Here is a 19,432-nt window from a genome sequence, read left to right as displayed (position 1 = left end):
GTTTTCTGTTTTTGGCACGTGACAATTTAAATCATGTTTTTGGCATCAGGAGACTGTACAATCTTAGTATTCTACCCTTGTGAGAAATTCTCAGATACACACTGCTTTTCATTTTTTTCTCTTTTCCACAATTAAAAAAAAATTATCTCTGTATCTGTTCAAGATTTTTTGGGTGTGTATTGGGAGGGGGAGGATGAGAAGCTTTTTTGCACCAAGGTTGTTTTCAGTTATAAAGAAGCTTTGTTCTTAGATTTTTAATTTTTTTAATTCACTTTTTACTTTATTTTATTTTTTTAAAGTTTTGGCTGCGTTGGGTCTTCGTTGCTGCCTGTGGGCATTCTCTAGTTGTGGCGAGCGGGGGGCTACTCTTCATTTCTGTTCTCGGGCTTCTCATTGTGGTGGCTTCTCTTGCGGAGCATGGGCTCTAGGCACGCGGGCTTCAGTAGTTGTGGCCCGTGGGCCTAGTTGCTCCGTGGCATGTAGGATCTTCCCAGACCAGGGATCGAGCCCCTGTCCCTGCATTGGCAGGCTGATTCTTAACCACTGTGCCACCAGGGAAGTCCTAGATTTTTTTAAAAACAGCTTTATTGAGCTGTAAATTCAGATACAAATTCACCCACTTAAAATATACAAGTCGGGCTTCCCTGGTGGCACAGTGGTTGAGAATCCGCCTGCCAATGCAGGGGACACGGGTTCGATCCTTGGTTTGGGAAGCTCCCACATGCAGCAGAGCAACTAAGTCCCGTGCTCTACAACTACTGAGCCTGTGCTCTGGAGCCCGTGACCCACAACTACTGAGTCCACGTGTTGCAACTACTGGAGCCCGTGTGCCTAGAGCCTGTGCTCCGCGACAAGAGAAGCCACCACCATGAGAAGCCCGCGCACTGCAATGAAGAGTGGCCCCCACTCGCGGCAACTAGAGAAAGCCCACGCGCAGCAATGAAGACCCAACACAGCCAAAAATAAATAAATAAAATAAATAAATGTATAAAAAGAAAATGTACAAGTCAGTGGTTTTTGGTATTATTACATTATTTCTTTTAAATTGTAAGGTAAGTAATAACAAAATTTGCTGTTTTAACCATTTTAAATGTGCAGTTCAGTGGCATTAAGTACATTCACAATGTTGTGCAGCCATCACCACTATTTCCAAAACTTTTTCATCACCCCAGCCTGAAACTCTGTACCCTTTAAATAGTAACTCCCTATTGCCCCCTCCTTCCAGCCCCTGGTAACCTCTACTTTTTGTCACTATGAATTTGTTTGTTTTAGGTACATCATATAAGTGGAGTCATTTATTGTGACTGGCTTACCCCACTTAACATAACATTCTCAGTTTATCTGTATTGTAACATAGTTCAGAACTTCCTTCCTTTTTAAGGCAGACTGATGAGGGACTTCTGTTATTTTCCTATTTGTTTTCTGTATGCCATATAGCTTTTCTGTCCCTTATTTCCTGCACTACTGCCTGTGATTAGTTGATTTTTTTGTAGTGAAACATTGAAATTCCTATCTTACTGACTTTTGTATATATTTTTTAGCTATTTTCTTTGTGGTTATCGTGTTGCATAATTGTAAAGTTACAACACCGTAATTTGGATTTATACCAGTGTAATTTCAATAACATACAAACTCTGCTCCTCTACATCTCCACCCTCACTCCTTTCAGCTGTTGATGTACCCAAATTACATTTTTATACATCGTGTGTCCAAAAACCTAATGAAAAAATACGTTAGTGTCTTAAATCATGTAGAAAACAAAATGTGGAGTTACAAACCAAAGTTTCAACAATACTAGGTTTTATAATTTTCTGTGTATTTACCTTTACTGAAATCTTTATTTCTTCATATGACTTCAAGTTACTGTCAAGTGTCATTTTATTTCAATCTGCAGGACTCTCTTTAGCATTTCTTGTAGGGCAAGTAATGAACTCCCTCAAATTTGGTTTATCTAGGAGTGTCTTAATTTCTTCCTCACTTTGAAGGACAGTTTTTCCAGATACAGGATTCTTAGTTTAGTTTTTTTCTTTAACACTTTAAATACATCAATCTGCCTTCTTCTGGTCTCCATAGTTTGTGATGAGAAATCTGTTTATATTATTAATGATCCCTTGTATGTAATGAATCACTTCTGTCTTGCTGCTTTCAAGATTCTTTGTCTTATCCTTTGATTATAATGTGTCTTGGTATGTGTCCCTTTGAGTTTATTCTACTTGGAGGTTGTTGAGCTTCTTGGATGTTTATATTGACGTGTTTCATCAAATTTGGGAAGTTTTTGACCATTATATCTTCAGATATTTTCTCTGCTCTTTCTCTCTGTCTTTTCCTTCTTATTGGTGTCCTACAGGTCCTTAATGCTCTGTTCACTTAGATCTTTTTTCTTTCTGTTCCTCAAATTCTAAATTTCCATCGTCATATCTTCAAGTGTGCTGGTTCCTTCTGCCAGTTCAAATCAGCTTTTGAGTCCCCTTAATGAATTTTTAATTTCAATTGTTGTACTTTTGAGCTCCAGGATTACCTTTTGGTTTCTTTCAATGTTTTGTATCACCTTACCCTTACTATTACTAGTTCTTTTTCTGTTATATCTCTTCCAACTACTACTGTGATAACATTTATAAACTATTATACTGAATAAGGAATTTTAGGCTTTTTTTAAACTCGAAGCTTCAAAGTAATAAAAACACCATATTTCTTGTGGATCTTTTAAGGACAAATAATTCATCTTTTAACTTGCAAGCGCACTGCGAAAGTCTCGTAACTGGAAATTTTTGTCCTTTTTAATTTAGGGCTAAAGCCATTAGGTTTACAACTAAAAATTCATTCAAATTACTTTTTGAAGTTACTTTGTACCACTTTGGGTTCAGTGGTATCATTTTGGAGTGTCTTTGATTATACCTTAATAAAAGAATTGAAAATTGAAGCAAGGAATTAAAAACATACATGTGAGTTACTGATGAAGTTATAAAAGGTTTATGCAAGGAGATGCTGAGGAACTTAAGAGGATTTTGATTCTTCTTTTATTTTTCACCTTTCTTCTCCAGGGCATATTTTTAGCATGGGAACATGAATTTCAATAGAAGGAAGCCCAGTTATTCATAAACAAATGTAAAAACCATCTGAATATTCTGCAGCTATTTATAATACGGAGCAAATAGAGCATTGACATTTTAGTGAAAGCAGTTAGATCACTTAATCTTTCTTTGACTCATTAGTTACTTTGGATGACAAGAGGGTTTCCCCCCAGTATAGATCAGGAAAGAGAAAGTTTAAGTATGAACTTAAAGGGATTAATTAATTCTTAATTACAGGAGTGTCCAGTTTTTGTTTAGGGGCATAGTGTTAGTTGAAATGGTTAGGAAAGAAGTCTGTTAATTTTTCATTTATCCTTTTAACAGTTACTGAGAACCAGGTATGTGTCAGGCATGGCCAACACTGGTTTGTGTGGCCTGCAGTTCTTGAAGCCATTGAATTTACATTGTAGTGGAGGGATAAAGACATTTGGAGGAGCTGTAGGATACTAGGGGGTGAGTAATTTAGTTCAGTGTTATGAGGAGTTGTCACAAAAAGTCTCATGGAATGAATGGGGTCTGAAGCTTAGTGGGGTGTCAAGCATGCAGGCTGGACCTGGTTCCTCTTGTCTGTAGAGATATGCTGCAGGCATTTCAGGCAGGGGGACTAAGTGGTAGACTTCTTGGCCTAGGTGGGCCACTTACAGACGTGTGGGTTTGGACTTTTTATTTAGCCATCTCTGAGGCTTTCTGAGTCAGTCCAAATTCAGTTGTCACTAAATGTATCAGTTATATATGTTACTAATAATAGAGGATACACCATTCTTGTATCCTGTGTTAGGCAGCATTATTAGGACATGTAAAGCAAACTAAATTGTGCTAATAGGATTCTTATGGTCTCCTATTGGGTAACATTCCTTTTAGAGATACTCATGGGTTGTGAGTGTTTAAAGTGAGGTAGGAACTATGATTTCCTTGGGGGTTGGGCTTAGAATGTGATTGTTTAATGGAGTTAGTCAAAACTTAGCTTGTATTATTATTATTATTTTGCTTTTCAAAACTACTGTACATTACTGCAGTACCAGTTTCTTTTGGCTTGGAAAAGAAATAGCTGATACCAGTGCAGAAATCAAGTTGTCTGCTACCAAACGTAAAATAGATAGCTAGTGGGAAGCAGCCGCATAGCACGGGGAGATCAGCTCGGTGCTTTGTGACCACCTAGAGGGGTGGGATAGGGAGGGTGGGAGGGAGGGAGACGCGAGGGGGAAGGGATATGGGAACATATGTGTGTGTGTGACTGATTCACTTTGTTATGAAGCAGAAACTAGCACACCATTGTAAATAAAGATGTAAAAACAAAGAAATCAAGTTGTCTGGCTAATGAAGTGGGAGACTGAATCTATGATGTCTTAGCTTTTCTGTGTAACTTGATCCCCCAGTTTTCTTTATCTTTTTATTATCCATATACAAAAGTGGTGTTTTCTTGCCTGCTCTTCTCATTCATGTTGGGGATTGGTTTTTCAAAACATGGCTTTTGTTAGCGTGTACTGATTAGGAATTCATTCCCCTAATTGTGTCCTTGGAAGCAGCTACTGTCGTGGTTAGCAGAAGCAAAGTATTGAGTAGTGGATTTTACAAAACCAAAAAAACCTAACTAGGTAAGAGGGCTTTTTTTTTTTTCTTTGAGACAGCATATTAAAAATGTGAGCTCTTTTTTTGGATAGGTTCATTTTATGTAAGACTTTAGTCTCTGTTGGATTACAGATGGTTTACAACAGTATTCAACAGACAACAGCTGGGAATGAATGCCAGAGTCTATTTCTGAATCTTGCTTAAAGAGTTCTGTGTGCTGACAGGGAGAGCAGCTCAGTGCTTTGCGACCACCTAGAAGGGTGGGATAAGGAGGGTGGGAGGGAGACGCAAGACGGAGGGGATATGGGGATATACATATGCATATAGCTGATTCACTTTGTTATACAGCAGAAACTAAGACAACACTGTAAACCAATTATGCTCCAGTAAAGATGTTAAAAAACAACAGAACTTCTATGGCGTGGGAAACAACTGCATATTTATAAGGCGTGCATGCATTATTTTACTGCTGAAATTTTTATTATGAATATGAAAAATATTTTTTAAAATAATGATCCAATGTTAAATCTTAAGAGAACTAAATAGCCTACCTAAGTGGTGAAAAAGCAGTGGAAAGGGGAGTGTATCTACCTACACCTTCTGAAAGAGCTTTGAATCCTTTATCCTGTTTTTTGTTTTTTCCTTTTTGCTTCTTTTTTGAGAAGGGTCTGAGAATTAGATAACTGAGATGGAAACAGGCGAGTATATGGCTCTAAGGTGAATTAGTTCTCAGTAGCAAGACAAAAGCTTGAGTCTTCTCACTTCCCTTTTGCTATCTAAAATCTATATATACCACATAGTTGGGTTTTTTTCTTGAGTTCACGTTCCTTTTAATTTTTTTAAATTAATTTTTATTGGAGTATAGTTGCTTTTATACCACATAGTTTTGAAGGCAAAAATTTTTGATTATTAAATGGACAGGGCCAGAAAAATATTTCTGTGTATATTGAACCCAGTTTGAACTTATAAACAGTGAATTATTTCTATAGTCTCTCTCCTACAACAGGATAACTTTGTTATATAGAATAGTACAACATATTCATTGTTGTTTATTTGTATTATGATTATGCCAAATACTAAAGATACTAAAGAAAAAAAAAGTTCTGTGTGCTGAAAATTAAAATGAAACACTTATTTTACTTAGACACTTAAAAAAAAGTCTACTAAAACTTGGGATCAGATGGATGAAAATTGGCAGGAGAATCTGTATGATTGATTTTTTTTTTTTAACGGCATTGTTGTAGGAAAAAAGCTACAAATATGTGTTATAAAGCACTTTTAAGAAGCACTTTTGTTCAAAGAAGTGTACATTTTGGAGGTTTTTTTTAAGTTGGAGGTAATATGGCTAATATAGGTAGACTTGAAAAGGGTCAGTGATCCTGTTCTTTACCGCTGTTACCTGGTTACCACTAATCTACTTCCTGCCTCTATGAATTTGCCTATTCTAGATATTTCACGTAAGTGGACTCATACAGTATTTGTACTTTTGTTTCTGGCTTATTTCACTTAGCATATTTTCAAGGTTTATCCATGTTGTATATGTATCAGAAGTTCATTTCTTTTTGTGGCTGAATAGTAATCCATTGTATGTATATACCTCATTTTGTTTATCTGTTTATCTGTGGATGGATACTTGGGTTGTTTCCACCTTTTGGCTGTTGTGAATAATATTGCGTTAGACATTGGTCTACAAATATCTGAGGCTCTGTTTTTAATTATATATTGGGTTTATACCTGAGAGTAGAAATGCTGGGTCATATGATTTTTCTATGTTTAGCTTTTTGAGGAACCATCAAACTGTTTTGCACAGTAACTGCACCATTTTCCAGTCCCATCAGCAATAAACAAGAGTTTCAGTTTCTCTGCATCCTCACCAGCACTTCTCATTTTCCTTTTTTTTTTAATTAAGGAAAAAATTCTGGCCATCATAGTATATATGAAGTAGTATGTCATTATGATTTTGATTTGCATTCCATTATGACTAATGATGTTGAACATCTTTTCATGTGCTTATTGGCCATTTATACATACACAAATGGAGAAATGTCTATTCAGGTCCTTTGACCATTTTCTAATGGGGTTTTTTGTATTTTTGTTGTTTAGTTTTAGGAGTTCTTTATATATTCTGGATATTAAACCCTTATTGATAAATAATCTATAATAACTTCCCCTATTCTATAGGTTGTCTTTTCATTTTTTTGATAATGTCTTGATACACAAAAGTTTTAAAATTTGATGAAGTCCAGTTTATCTATTTTTTCTCTTTTTGTTACTTGTGCTTTTGGTGTCTTATTTAAGAGTCCATTGTCAAGAATCCAAGGTCATGAAGATTGATCCTCTTTTTTTTTCTGAGAGTTTTATGGCTTTTAGTACTTACATTTAGGTAGCTGCTCCATTTTGATCTAATATTTGTATATTGTGTGAGGTAGATCATTGAATTTTGTGATTATGACCAAGACATACTGTTTTTTTTTTTTTTTTCTTTAAAGATTCTGTATTGTTAAGTTTGGCAGTTACTTTCTAAGTTCTACCTCGTGTAATATTTAGTCATTATACCCTTAGTTATTGAGTACCAGATAGTTCATGGAACTGGGCATTTTAGCTCTTAAAATATGTTCTTAATATTGAGTCTTCAAGAATGACTCAAAATACAAAGAAAGTAAGAGACAGGATTCATAAATTTTATTACATTAAAATGAAATTTTTTTTTGCATGGCAAAAAACATATAGTGAAGACAGCTGATAGATTAGAAGAAAATATCTGCAATATATCAAGATAAAGGGCTGAGATCTCTAATATATAAATAACTCTTAAAATTTGAGAGAATATATATATATAAAATTTGAGAGAATCTACTACAGTAACCTGATAGAAAAATGATCAAAATACATTAAGGATAATCACCCGCCCCAGCATATGAAAATGGCCCCTAACATATGAAATGTTTTTAAATTCATAATTAGAGAAATGCAAATTTAAGTGCACTGAGATACCATGTTTTAGCTGTCAGATTGACAAAAATTAAAGTATAACCGTCCATCCTGTTGGCAGGGGTATGAGGAAACAGACACATATTATACATTCCCGATAAGGCAAACTGGTACAACTTTTTTGGAGAATTTGGCAATATGCAACAAAGCCCTACATATGCATTTGCCTTTTGAGCTATCAGTTTCAACTGTAGGAATTTTCCCTGAAGGTACAACTCCAGATATGAAATTCCTTATGCAGGGTTATTTATGGGTCATTGTGTGCAATCTCCTTTGTAGGAGAGTGGCTGAATAAACTGTGGTGTATGGAGAGAGAGAGAGAGAGAGAGAAAGAGAGAGAGAGAGAGAGAGAGAGAGAGAGAGAGAGTGTGTGTGTGTGTGTGTGTGTGTGTGTGTGTGTGTGTGTGTGTATAAAACAGTGGTATGCAGCTATAGGAAGAATGAGGAAGATACCTGAACTGAACTCTGACTGATAAATTGATCTCCAGGATATACTGTTAAGTGAAAAAGAGAATATCTATATAGGTTATGTTACTCTAAGCAAAAGAAGAGGAAATCAGAAAATAAACACACATATGCTCATTTGAACAGAAGGAAACATAGGAAAGTTAAACTAGAAACAAGATTGGTTATATAAAGAGGGTGGGGTACAGAGAGATTGAAAGGATGGAGAGGGCTTGACACTTCTCTGATTTTACCTATTTTGAGTAGTTTTAACTGTTAGAACTAAATTAATGTTTTATATACTCAAATAAACACGATTAACAAGGATGGGGGAGAGGATGGGAAAAAATATGCCCCAAATCCCAAATGGAATAATACAAACAGAAACAAATGAACCTAACTATATTTCAAATGAATAACATAACCACACTAAAGGGTGGGCATGGGAAGAACTAACCTAAGTAATTTAGGAATACAGGGTTTTGACTATATAAGGCTGTTGACAAAAGAACTATAAACAAACTTGAGACTAAAGACAGAACTGTACACAAATACTGTACTCGAGTTAGATTTTTTTTTACAGTGATATGGTTAGAACTCCAAAACTACTCTGTGTATTCTAGATTAGAGCAAATAAATATATATAATGGTGATAATGAAAGTCAGGTTTTTCACTGTAAGAGAAAAGTGTTCCAGATAAGTAAAGGGAAAATGCTGTAATGAACTTCTGTAGAGTTAGATTGGCATCGGCAGCTTCAGTATGGACTCATGGTTTTTAACATATTTACAGATAAATATAAAAATAGATATAGATATGTGTTTGTGCATATATGTATATATTCCTTAACTCAGCCTGTGGTGAAGGCCTTAAAGCCATGACACTTCCGAATAATGTTTGTCAATGAAAGGAACTAAGGCTCCCTGGAGAAGGGGCTGATTCTAATGTAGGGGCAAGGAAGATGCAGAGATAAGCTTGAATATCTTTTGGTGCCAGAAAGTTAGGAAGTACTCAAAAATACCACAGACTAGGTGGCTTAACAGAAATTCATTGTCTCACAGTTCTGGAGACTGGAGGTCTAAAATCAAGGTGTTGGCAGGCTTAGTTTCTGGTGAGGCCTCCTGGCGGCAGGCAGCTGCCTTCTCACCTCGTGTGGCCCTTCCTCTGTGTGTGCCTGCTTCTGGTCTTCCTTTTCTTACAAAGACACCAGTCCTCTTGGATTAGGGCCCCACTCTTACCACTTTATTTAACCTTAATTACCTCCTTAAAGGCCCTGTCTCAAATATAGTTACATCGTCGGGGTTAGGGCGTCAACATATGAATTCTGGGGAGACAAATCTATAATAAATGTCAACTAAAAATTATTCACAACCTAAAAGTTGAGAGTTATGTTTTATTCAGTGGGAATTTTTAGGACTTCAAGCCCGGGAGGCAGCATCTCAAGTAACCCTTAGAGAACTGCTCCGAGGAGGCAGAGGGGGGATCCAGGATATATAGGAGTTCTGCAACAAAGGGCAGGTATTCTGAACATCAAAAGATTATTATTAATTAAAGAAAACCAGATATCCCAAATTAAGGAATTTAGCGCCTTTCTTTGTATGGGAAAATGTAAGAGTCTGGGCACACTGAAATCATTCCTTTGATATGTACCTCAGCTATCTGGGGCCAGTATCCTGTGCTTCCATTTCCGGAGTTTCCTCAGGGCTCACCAGCTCACCGTAGGTTGGTGGCTACAATCAATGATGACTGTGAAATCCTTTGTTTACTGATATGGCAGACAGTATTCCATTTCTCATAAACATCATATGCCTCTTGATAATGATGTTTTGAGGAGGATACAACATTACTTCTGTGGTGTTTCCCTTTCCCCCAAAATGCATCACTTGCATCCATTTAGAAAAATCAAACCCAAGTTGTAGTTTGTAGGATATCACTATAGTACTCCCTGCTTGTACTTTTCCAGTGTCAAGGTCATGAAAGACAAAACGAGTGAGGAACTGTTCCAGATTTAAGGAAAGAGATAAAACAGTTAAATGCAACTGTGATCTCAGATTGATTTTTTTCCCCCAAGTTTATTTATTCGAATCAAGATTGAAATATAGCCCACACACCGTAATTGGGCCGTAAATATCTCTTAAATATCTCTTAGTCTAAAAATGTTCCTTCTTTTCTTTTCCTTGTAGTTTGTTTACAAAATCAGGTTGTTTGTTCTGTAAAATTTCCCACAGCCTGGAATTTGCTGAGTACATTCTTTTGAGGTCATTTAATGTGCTTCTTTATCTCCTGTGTTTCTTGTAAATTGATGGATGGGTTAATAAGAGCACTGACTGTATGTTATCACTTCGGGAGTTTTTTAAAAAAGAACTATACCTGGTACCCACCCATCCTTGGGACCATTCCTGTGGATTCTTATTTAATTGGTCTGGAGTTCTGGCTGTTGTAGAAATTTTTAAAAGCTCCCCAGGTGATTTTAACATACAGTTGGGGTTGAGAAGCATTGTTCTAGACCTAGTTACCACTGGTCACAGTGCAGCTTTAATTTTTTTGCCAAGAATACTTCTAGAACCTGTATTCTTGATAAACACCTCACTTATTAATAAGACTTGCCCACAAGGAGACACTTGCCAGCTTCTGCTCTGCTCCATGCCAGCAGTCTGATCCTTGGAGAGCTTCATCAGGGACAGGCTGACTTTTCCTGCTTTCATGGCTGCTACATTTGCCAATAAAATACAGTGTCTGGCAATTGGAAACCTTGATCTCAACACTTTCAAAGGTGAAATACATGGACTTGCCTAGTCCTTGTAGAAGATAGTAGTCTAAATTTGTGGATGATTACATACTCTTTCTGATCAGTCCTGTCACCTTTTTGTATTTTCAGTGAAACATCGTTTAAGAGGCATAGGTATGTCTCAGGATAATACTATTCTATTGCTGTGTAATTGTCCATTAAGAAAAATCACAGTATTTTCTTTTTTTCAAATAGTACTTCTGATGCTGGATATTGTTAAGAGCTTCGCAGAGGGTACCAAGATGACAAAAACCATGTCATACTCATGTGAAGATCTAGAGTGGGGGCGAGACAGATGCATAAATGTTATATCACTAGTGTTAACATTAGGGGAAGGGAACCACATGCTAGGCACCATGCTACACACTTCTATAAATGGTGTTTCTTTTAGCTCTTGTTGAAATGAAAATAGGTAATATTTCAATTTCCCACTGAGAAAAAAAGACACAGAGAAGTTAGTAACTTGTTCTGGGACACAGAGATGGCAAGACATAGAATTGGGATTATAAATTGGGATCTAGTCAAGTCTGACCTTGACCAGAGCAGTGGTCCCTGGACCAGCATCATCAACATTCCCTGAGAACTTGTTAGAAATGTAATTTCTGGACCTACCCAAGACCAGCTGATTCAGAAACTCAGGCTGGGGCCCAGTCACCTGTGTTTTAACAAGCCCTCCAGGTGATTCTGAGGTTCACTAGTAATCTCTCTGATTACTAGTGTCTTTCTGTTTACTTGCAAGTGAACCTTGGAAAATTTTTATTGTCAAGAGTTGACCTGAAACTAGTAAGTTTGAAAAATCACTATACTAGAGTGTTTCACCCCCTCCCCCAACACCCCCCCTTTAAAGCTGTAAAACTCTTTGTTTAAATACTATTTTTCCCCCAAAGCTAAAACATAGAATACATAAAAACAAAACTATTGTTTGAAGTTGGAGTGGGCATGGGACCTTGTCCTGTCTTCCCATTCTGAAGGGGATGTTTGGTTTGATACCTGCTGTACTCTACTGTTATCCCCCTCCCACCCCTGCCCCCCCCCGCCTGCTGAGTGTGGTGTGGTGTGGATATAAACACTTACACAGGGTTACAGAAAAATACTGGCTGCCTTGTTCTCAACCAGAAGGTCAGTTAAAGAAACTAGGAGTCATTTGGTCAATACCTTTGGGACCAAAATTCACTAGTATTTCTAATGATAGTGTCATGGGCCTTTCTTACAATTATGACTTGCTCGTACCAAAAGTGCGAATTCTCCCTTCTACCTGGAGTGTGTTTTATGCACGTAAGCTTCTCTGTGTTAGTAATTACAACCACATCTAGGTGAGATTGTTTAGTGTCATTCACTTTTAGCTTTAATCAACAAGCAATTGAGCAGGTCTACTTGATTTCTGTAAATCACTGTGAACCTGCAGTTCTTGGAACTGCTGTCCTCAGTGTTGTTGGAACTGCTTTGTCACTGTTGTTTTCTTCTGCCTGTGTATGCCTTCTTCACATTTTTATAGTAGCATTGTATGGTTTGGCCTTTAGAGTTCCCAGGATAGCCCTGCTTTCCCATGCTATAGTTACTAAACAACTGTGGAGAGGTGCCTGGTTCGTTCAAGTTCACTGCCTGGCAGACTTGGTTTTCTTGGGCATTAGAGGTCTTTCTGATTACTTGCAAGTGAAACTTGGAAAACTTACTGCCAAAGAGTTGACCTGAAAACTTTTAATAACTCTGTTTAATAACTCCCCAACTTTGCAGGGATGAAGTATTTTCAGTTTTCCCCCATGGCTTGACTTCTTTTGGGTAATTTGGGCTACCTTTGCTGACTTTCTTTTAAAAATCAGATTTCTGCTCATGTGCTGAATGAAGTAACAGAATTTGTAAAATTAATTTTTCCCCAGGGAGAGTGTATAAACTTCTGGTGGTAGCTCATTTTAGAAGGTATTTACCTTTTAAAAATAAAATATTATAATGTTCATATTTAATCTAACTGTGCCTTTCAGCCCCATTCTCTAGGCCAGTGATTATCAACATTGGCTGCACATTAGACCTGCCCTGGGGAGCTTTTAAAAATAAATGTCTTGGCTTCACCCTAGACCTAATAATTCACACTGTATAGGATGGGGCCTGGACACTTGGATTAAAACAGAAACAGAAGACCCCTGTCTTAGTCTGCTCTGACTGCTATCATAGACTGGGTGGCTTATTGCTCATTGTTCTGGAGCCTGGGGAGTCGAAGATCAGGGTGCTGGTGAGGGTCCTCTCCTGGCTTGCAGCTGGTCATCTTTTTGTTATGTCCTCACATGGTGGGAGCGGGGCAGGGTGGGGGTGGGGGGAGAGCCTGCCTGCCTGCCCCGCTCATGCACATGCAGGCTCTCTCTGGTGTTTGTTTTAAGGGCCCTGGTCCTATCATGAGGGTTCCACCCTTATAACCTAATTACCTCCCTTAGGCCCCATGTCTGAATACCATTACGTTGGGGGGTTAGGATTTCAACTTATGAATAGAGAGGAACACAGTTCAAGTCTGTAGCAACCCCCATATAATTCTGATTTGTATGAGAATTGGAAACTGATGGATAACGGTGCTTAGACTCAAAAATATGAGTGAAACACCTGGGAATCCTGGTAAAATGGAAATATACGTTCAGTAGGTCTGTTATGGGGCCTATGTATATAGGACCCATATTTGACTGAATTATAACATCCTAAAGATCTGAAAGTTTCTGCAGTTTTTAAATGCATCCAATTAAAGACTTATAGCTTGTCTTACTGTCTGAGTAGATCTGACTCATTTAGTAGAGGTAGAGGTACATAATAAAACAGTTCTTTCATTTTAGCCAGATTGGCTTACTTACATACAAATTAAATTTCTATTGCTGTGACTTTTAGTAGTGTTCATCTCTTGTTCGGAATACTTCCTTGGCATATCTTAGCTATTCTCTGCCGTCCGTTCTTCATGGCTTAGCTCAGGGAAGTTTTCCCTGAAACCTGAATCTGTAGACAGTGAACTTCTAAATAACATGTGGAAGACATATTATCTCTTAAAATGGTTTATTTCAGGTGGTTAAGATGGTTACCTTCAACTTCTGTGAACTTACTTGTACTTTATAAGTCTCAAAATTGAAGCATTACTAAATCACTCAAAGATTGTTTTTAAGCTGAAATGTTTGCATAATAGCACAATAATACGTAATAGCTGCCAAACTTTTCCATAGTGGTTGCACCTTTTAACAGTTCACCAACAGCATATGAGCGTTCCAGTTTCTCTGCATTCTCTCCAACACGTCTTATTGGCAGTCTTTTTAAGTTTAGCTATCCTAGTGGGTGTGAGGTATTATCTCATTGTGGTTTTAATATGTATTTGCCTCATGACTAATGATGTTGAGCTTCTCTTGTGCTTATTGCTCATTTGTATATCTTCTTTGTAGGAATATATGTTCAAATCTTTTACTCATTTTTAATTGGGTTATTGGTCCTTTTTTCTTGTTGAATTGTAGGAGTTTATATATTGTAGATATAAGCCCCTTATCAGATAAATGACTTGCAGATATTTTTTTCCCATTCCGTGGGTTATCTTTTTAAGTTTCTTCATGATGTCCTTTGCAGCACAAAATTTTAAAATTTTGATGATGTGCAATCTTTTTCTTTTGTTTCCTGTACTTTTGGCATTATGTCTAGGATGCCATGGTCAAAAAGATTTAAGCCCATGTCTTCTAAGAGTTTTATAGTTTCAGCTCTTACATTTAGGTCTTTGATCCATTTTGAATTAATATATATAAATTATATGGTGTGAGGGAGGGGTATAGCTTTAATCTTTTTTGTGTGGTTATCCAGTTGTCCCAGCACCATTTGTTGAAAAGAGTCTCCAAGTATTCTTTACCAGGGTGAATAGTGTTACTATTTAGCATATAAGACAAGCTAGAAATCTAGTTCATCATCATGTCCTGTCATTTTTACCTCTACTTCTACTATTTCTGCACCTCATCACCCTGTCCAAGCTACATTAGGCTGTTGTTTAGACTTATGTAATAGGTTCCAGACTGGTCGTATTCTCACCACTTTTACTCTCCACTCCTTTTATTTTCCAACTTGTGGCCTTTATTTATTATTATTATTTTTCATACCACAGTTCAGGGTCTTCCTTTTGCTCTTAAGATCAATATAGAAATTCTACAGTATGGCCCATAGGACCCTGTAGGATCCCCACCCACTTCTTTAGCCTGTTTTTGCTTTGTATGTTGTCTTGATTTCTTCAATCCAGATATTTCTCAGACGAGTGTTTCAATATGCTCCCTCCACCATAGCTACCAACGTGCCTGCATCCTACTTGTGTTACTCTGCCTTCCCATCTGTAACTGAATGAACTGTTATCTAAGGCCAGCCTTATTCGAAATTGGCCAGATTCCACCCCTCTCATTTAGTCCAGAACATCGCTTTATCAGTTGTCCTGTCTCTCTTCTGTGTTGTTAGTTATCATTCTAATCAACATACAAACATGATGTTATTCCTTCTATCTTAAAAAAAAAAACCCAACTCTTGACCCTACATTTCATTCTGTCTATGATCCCATTTCCCTGCTCCTCTTTTGCATCAGAATGGGAATTACTTATACTTGGCTGTCTCTTAACTTCTCTCCTGCTGTTTCTGCTGAACCCACTCCTGATTTTTGGGTCCCACTATACTACACTGAGCTCATTTATTTATCTCCTTGTCACCAAGTCCTGTGGTCAGTTCTCAGTTCTTACCTTAATTTTTCAGTAACATTTGGCCCAGCCCATTACACTGTCCTTGAAATAGTTGCTTCTGTCTTGGTTCTCCTTTTACCTCACTGGTTGCTCCTTCTTGGTCTTTTCTCTTGGTCACTGCTCATCTTGGATTTCTGTCTGTTGGGAGGATGCCCTAGGGTCAGCCTGCAGACCTCTTCCCTTTCTTCTGTGCTGGTGTGTATGTTTATCCTCAGATTTAATACCATTTATATGCTCATGATGACATGTGCTTGTTTCAGCCTGGACCTCTCCTAGGTGCACATGTACCCACCTTCCTCCTGGACATTTCTACCTAGATGTCTAATAGCTGGTTCCCTTGCTTCTTTCAGGTCTATGCCCAAATGTCACCTTACTGGAGAGGTCTTCCTTGTGGTGCCCACCAGCCCCCACCATATAAAATGAAGTAACTCCTCCTTTGCTTATCCTTCTTTTCTTAATTGTTTTCTAGAACATTTATCATGTATTATTTATGGTCTTTTGCTTCCTATTGGTATGTAGCTCCATGAGGATAGAGTTCTTACCTGTTTGGTCACTTTTGTGTCCCCAGTACCAAGAATAATAAGCATCGATTATGTGTCAAAGGACTGAGTGAGTGAGTGGATGAATGCTGGCCATCTTTAGTGCTTCACTCTCGCCGTGCTCCCCCTTCCTCACACGTTCAGTTCCTTCTGTTCTTCCATCCCCTCCCTCAGGCAGCTTCTTGCCTCTCACTTCCATAAGCATCACTTCCTCATCAGACCTTTCCTGTCCTGATTGTAGTCTCTGATTGCAAGCGCCCTTAGCTGTGGACTCCTTCATAGTAGTGATCATATCAGTTTCCATTCATTTTTGCTATTCTTTGTTAATACCTGTCTTCTGTTTCCCTCCAGTTGCACTCCTTATTTTGCTCTCTGTTAAATTCTAAGGGCCTAGCACAGAGTCAGATTCTCAAGAAATGGCAGGTGTTTGTTAAAAGAGTAAATGAATGAACAAATTAAAATATTCTTATGATTTATATAACTAACGACCCATCTGAGTTGGTAAATTTCTGTAACATTTGCTTAAAAAGAAAATAGGATTAAAATTTAATGATTTCATAATTTTAAGTTGATATAGAGGCTAGTAAGCATAAATACAGTTAACATCACTGCTTTTGGCCAAGAATTTACTGGGCTGTGGCCTCCCTCTGTTGTGGAAACCGGTCCTTATCATGGCTGGCCATCCAGCCTCTGCCACCACCCACAGCATCTGGCACTCTTCATTCTAAGTCCTGAAGTTGGTCTGCTGTAAACTCACCCTTTGGGTTTGGGGTTGCCCTCTTGCCCTTCATATATGTAGAGAGTTATCTTATCCTTTATTAAATGAAATATAGTCTCACTTCCTTCTGTTGAGATTTTTGAGCTCTTTTGGGCCCATGTAATGCTCCTGAGGGATTTTATGTAAAGTGTGTTCCAACATAGACTCTATTTATATACCAACTACCAAAGGGTAACTTTTAAAAAAGACTTTTATTAGTAAGGCTCTTGAACCGGAGGTGGCAGTTTCCAATATATTAATGATATGTTTAATAGAAGTATGTCTAATAGAAGAATTACTAGCCTTAATAATTTATTGAGCTCATTATATTATTGAGTACGTGCGTATAAATATTAAATAGTCTTGGGAGAAAATAGCTATTTCAGTGTTTATTACTAGTGGGTCAAATTATGTATTAATGGATGTAATCCTCAAACAACTTTAGGCACTATCCTCATATTATATATGAAGAAATTAATGTACGTGAATCTTAGAAATAAAAGATTTTCTTAATCTCATTGTCACTGCAGGCAGTGTAAACATATTTGATCCTTCTTAATGATTTCAGAAGATAAAATAACCATGTCAAGAAAGGTAATCTGTTTCCAATTTCCTCAGAATTTTTGGTCATTAGTATCTTCTCATTAAAAGAAAAATACTTTATGCTCTTTTCTTTAAAATACTTAAATATTTAACAATGCCTTTGTAATAGATGAGATTAGAAAATGTGTATATGATTGTTCCAGAACTTGGATGCATTGGGAAACACTTTTTTTTTTTCCATAGCTATTTACTGTTTTTTTTGGAGTAAGTACAGAGTTTTTTTTTTTTTTTAAATGGATACAGGTCTCTATAATAATACTTTAATAATAATAGAAACTTAAATTATTATTTTTTGACCTTATTTGTTGTCTTAAAGAAGTGCTGTCTCAAAAACAATTTTTAGGGAAATATTTTATCCTAAATATGTTGATTATCCAAGGTTGAAAACATTTCACCTGAAAGCTTAAAGATTTGTATCTTGGCAATAAGATGATCACTTCACTTTCAGTATTGTTTAAATCAGTGCATGTGTGGCAGCTGAAATGTTTTCTTCTCTAAAGTTTCAGCGTGGAGCTTTTTCTCCCTTTCTCATACTTTTTCAAAACTTCTTGTCTATAAAGATTCAAGTCTGGATTGGGGATTTATTTCTAGAAATGTGTTAAACACTTTTCTGTAGACATTTGCTTATGAAGCTGCATCAAGTAGGTGCCATGGTTACTATCATCTCTGTGACTCACTCTGCTTCTTCACAACCCCTTCACTCACCTGTGTGTCCTCTGCTTGTCTGGTTTCTCTGCTTTCTGTTTCCCCTCGTTTGAGAATGGGTTTGTAATTCTGATGTTCTGTCATGGTGCTTCGGTAGAGTAGCCTGGTGTCCTTTCTGGATAGTTAAGAAATGAGCTGGTCAACAGGAGTAGTTAAAATGGAGCAAGCTTAGCTGTTCCTTGTCCCTTGTGTTAAACATAATGAGTTTAGAGGATTATGACTCCATGTAATCATTGGGATCTGCTAGACAGGACATCTGTTTTACTTTTTACTCATTACACTGGTGTAGAAATAGCATTTTTTTTTAATGTGAAACTTATTTTGTGTTCTAGCTAGCACTGGTGACTTAATTTTTGAAATGTGCTTTCTGGAATAGCACATACTATAAAATTATCTTAATAGGACTGGATACTCATTATTAGTCTGAAAATATTTGTTTTCTAACTGTGAAAAAAGGTTTCTGGGAACGTTTGAATTTTCATTTATTCTAGACCGCATTAGAATTGTTTAGTATATTCAAATATTTTTCCTTTGGTTTTATTTCCTAGGTTGCACGTTTTCAAAAAATTCCTAATGCTGAAAATGAGACAATGATTCCTGTATTGACATCAAAAAAAGCAAGTGAATTACCAGTCAGTGAAGTTGCAAGCATTCTCCAAGTAAGTGCTTGGTGGGGAGGAAGGGAGTGGATAGTAGAATGAGTCACTTAGACCCTATAGATAAGTGCTATCTGGTAGAATTTTCTGTGATGACAGAAATATTCTGTTCTGCACTGTCCAGCGCAGTAGCCACTAGTTAAACATGACAGTTGAGGATTTAAAGTACAGATAGTTTAGGGGAGGAACTGAAATTAATTTAATTTAGTTTTTATTCATTGAAATTTAAATAGGTGCATGAGGCTAGTGGTTACCTGATCGGACAGTGCAACTCTAGATCATTAGTATTGCTAGGGACTATTTGTGCTTTGTGAGGATTAGTTGGATTAGGAAAATAATTTAATTATTAACATAAGTAGAGTTAGGAGTTTATCTTTTTTTTATGTGTTTTCTAATGTAAAAGCTAAGTGCAAGTTCAGAACTGCAAATAAACTTTGCTTATGTAATTTAATCTCTTCCTAGTTTTAAAAATCACAATCTAATGAAACATGAGGAAAAGAATATTTAAAATTCTTCCTTCAGAATTTACATATTTTAACAATGGCATTAAAAACATCGGTTATCCTTTTCTTGAGGTTTTTTTTGGGAGG

General features: G+C 37.0%; 1 protein-coding gene across 4 annotated transcripts in view; it reads left to right on the top strand.

Moving 5' to 3' along the window:
- The window catches only part of ATP2C1 (ATPase secretory pathway Ca2+ transporting 1), a 117,449-nt gene that overhangs the window by 33,710 nt on the left and 64,307 nt on the right, over positions 1–19,432 (top strand). For all 4 annotated transcript variants that reach the window (XM_060011468.1, XM_060011469.1, XM_060011473.1 and 1 more), the window contains one exon: positions 18,735–18,845. In XM_060011468.1, the coding sequence (XP_059867451.1) occupies positions 18,735–18,845 (111 nt within the window). The remainder of the gene's footprint in view (positions 1–18,734; positions 18,846–19,432) is intronic.

This window comes from Delphinus delphis, chromosome 4, assembly GCF_949987515.2.
Source record: "Delphinus delphis chromosome 4, mDelDel1.2, whole genome shotgun sequence".
Classification (NCBI taxonomy): Eukaryota; Metazoa; Chordata; class Mammalia; order Artiodactyla; family Delphinidae; genus Delphinus; species Delphinus delphis.
Note: the sequence above shows the minus strand (reverse complement) of the source record. Positions and strands in the feature narration are given on the sequence as shown.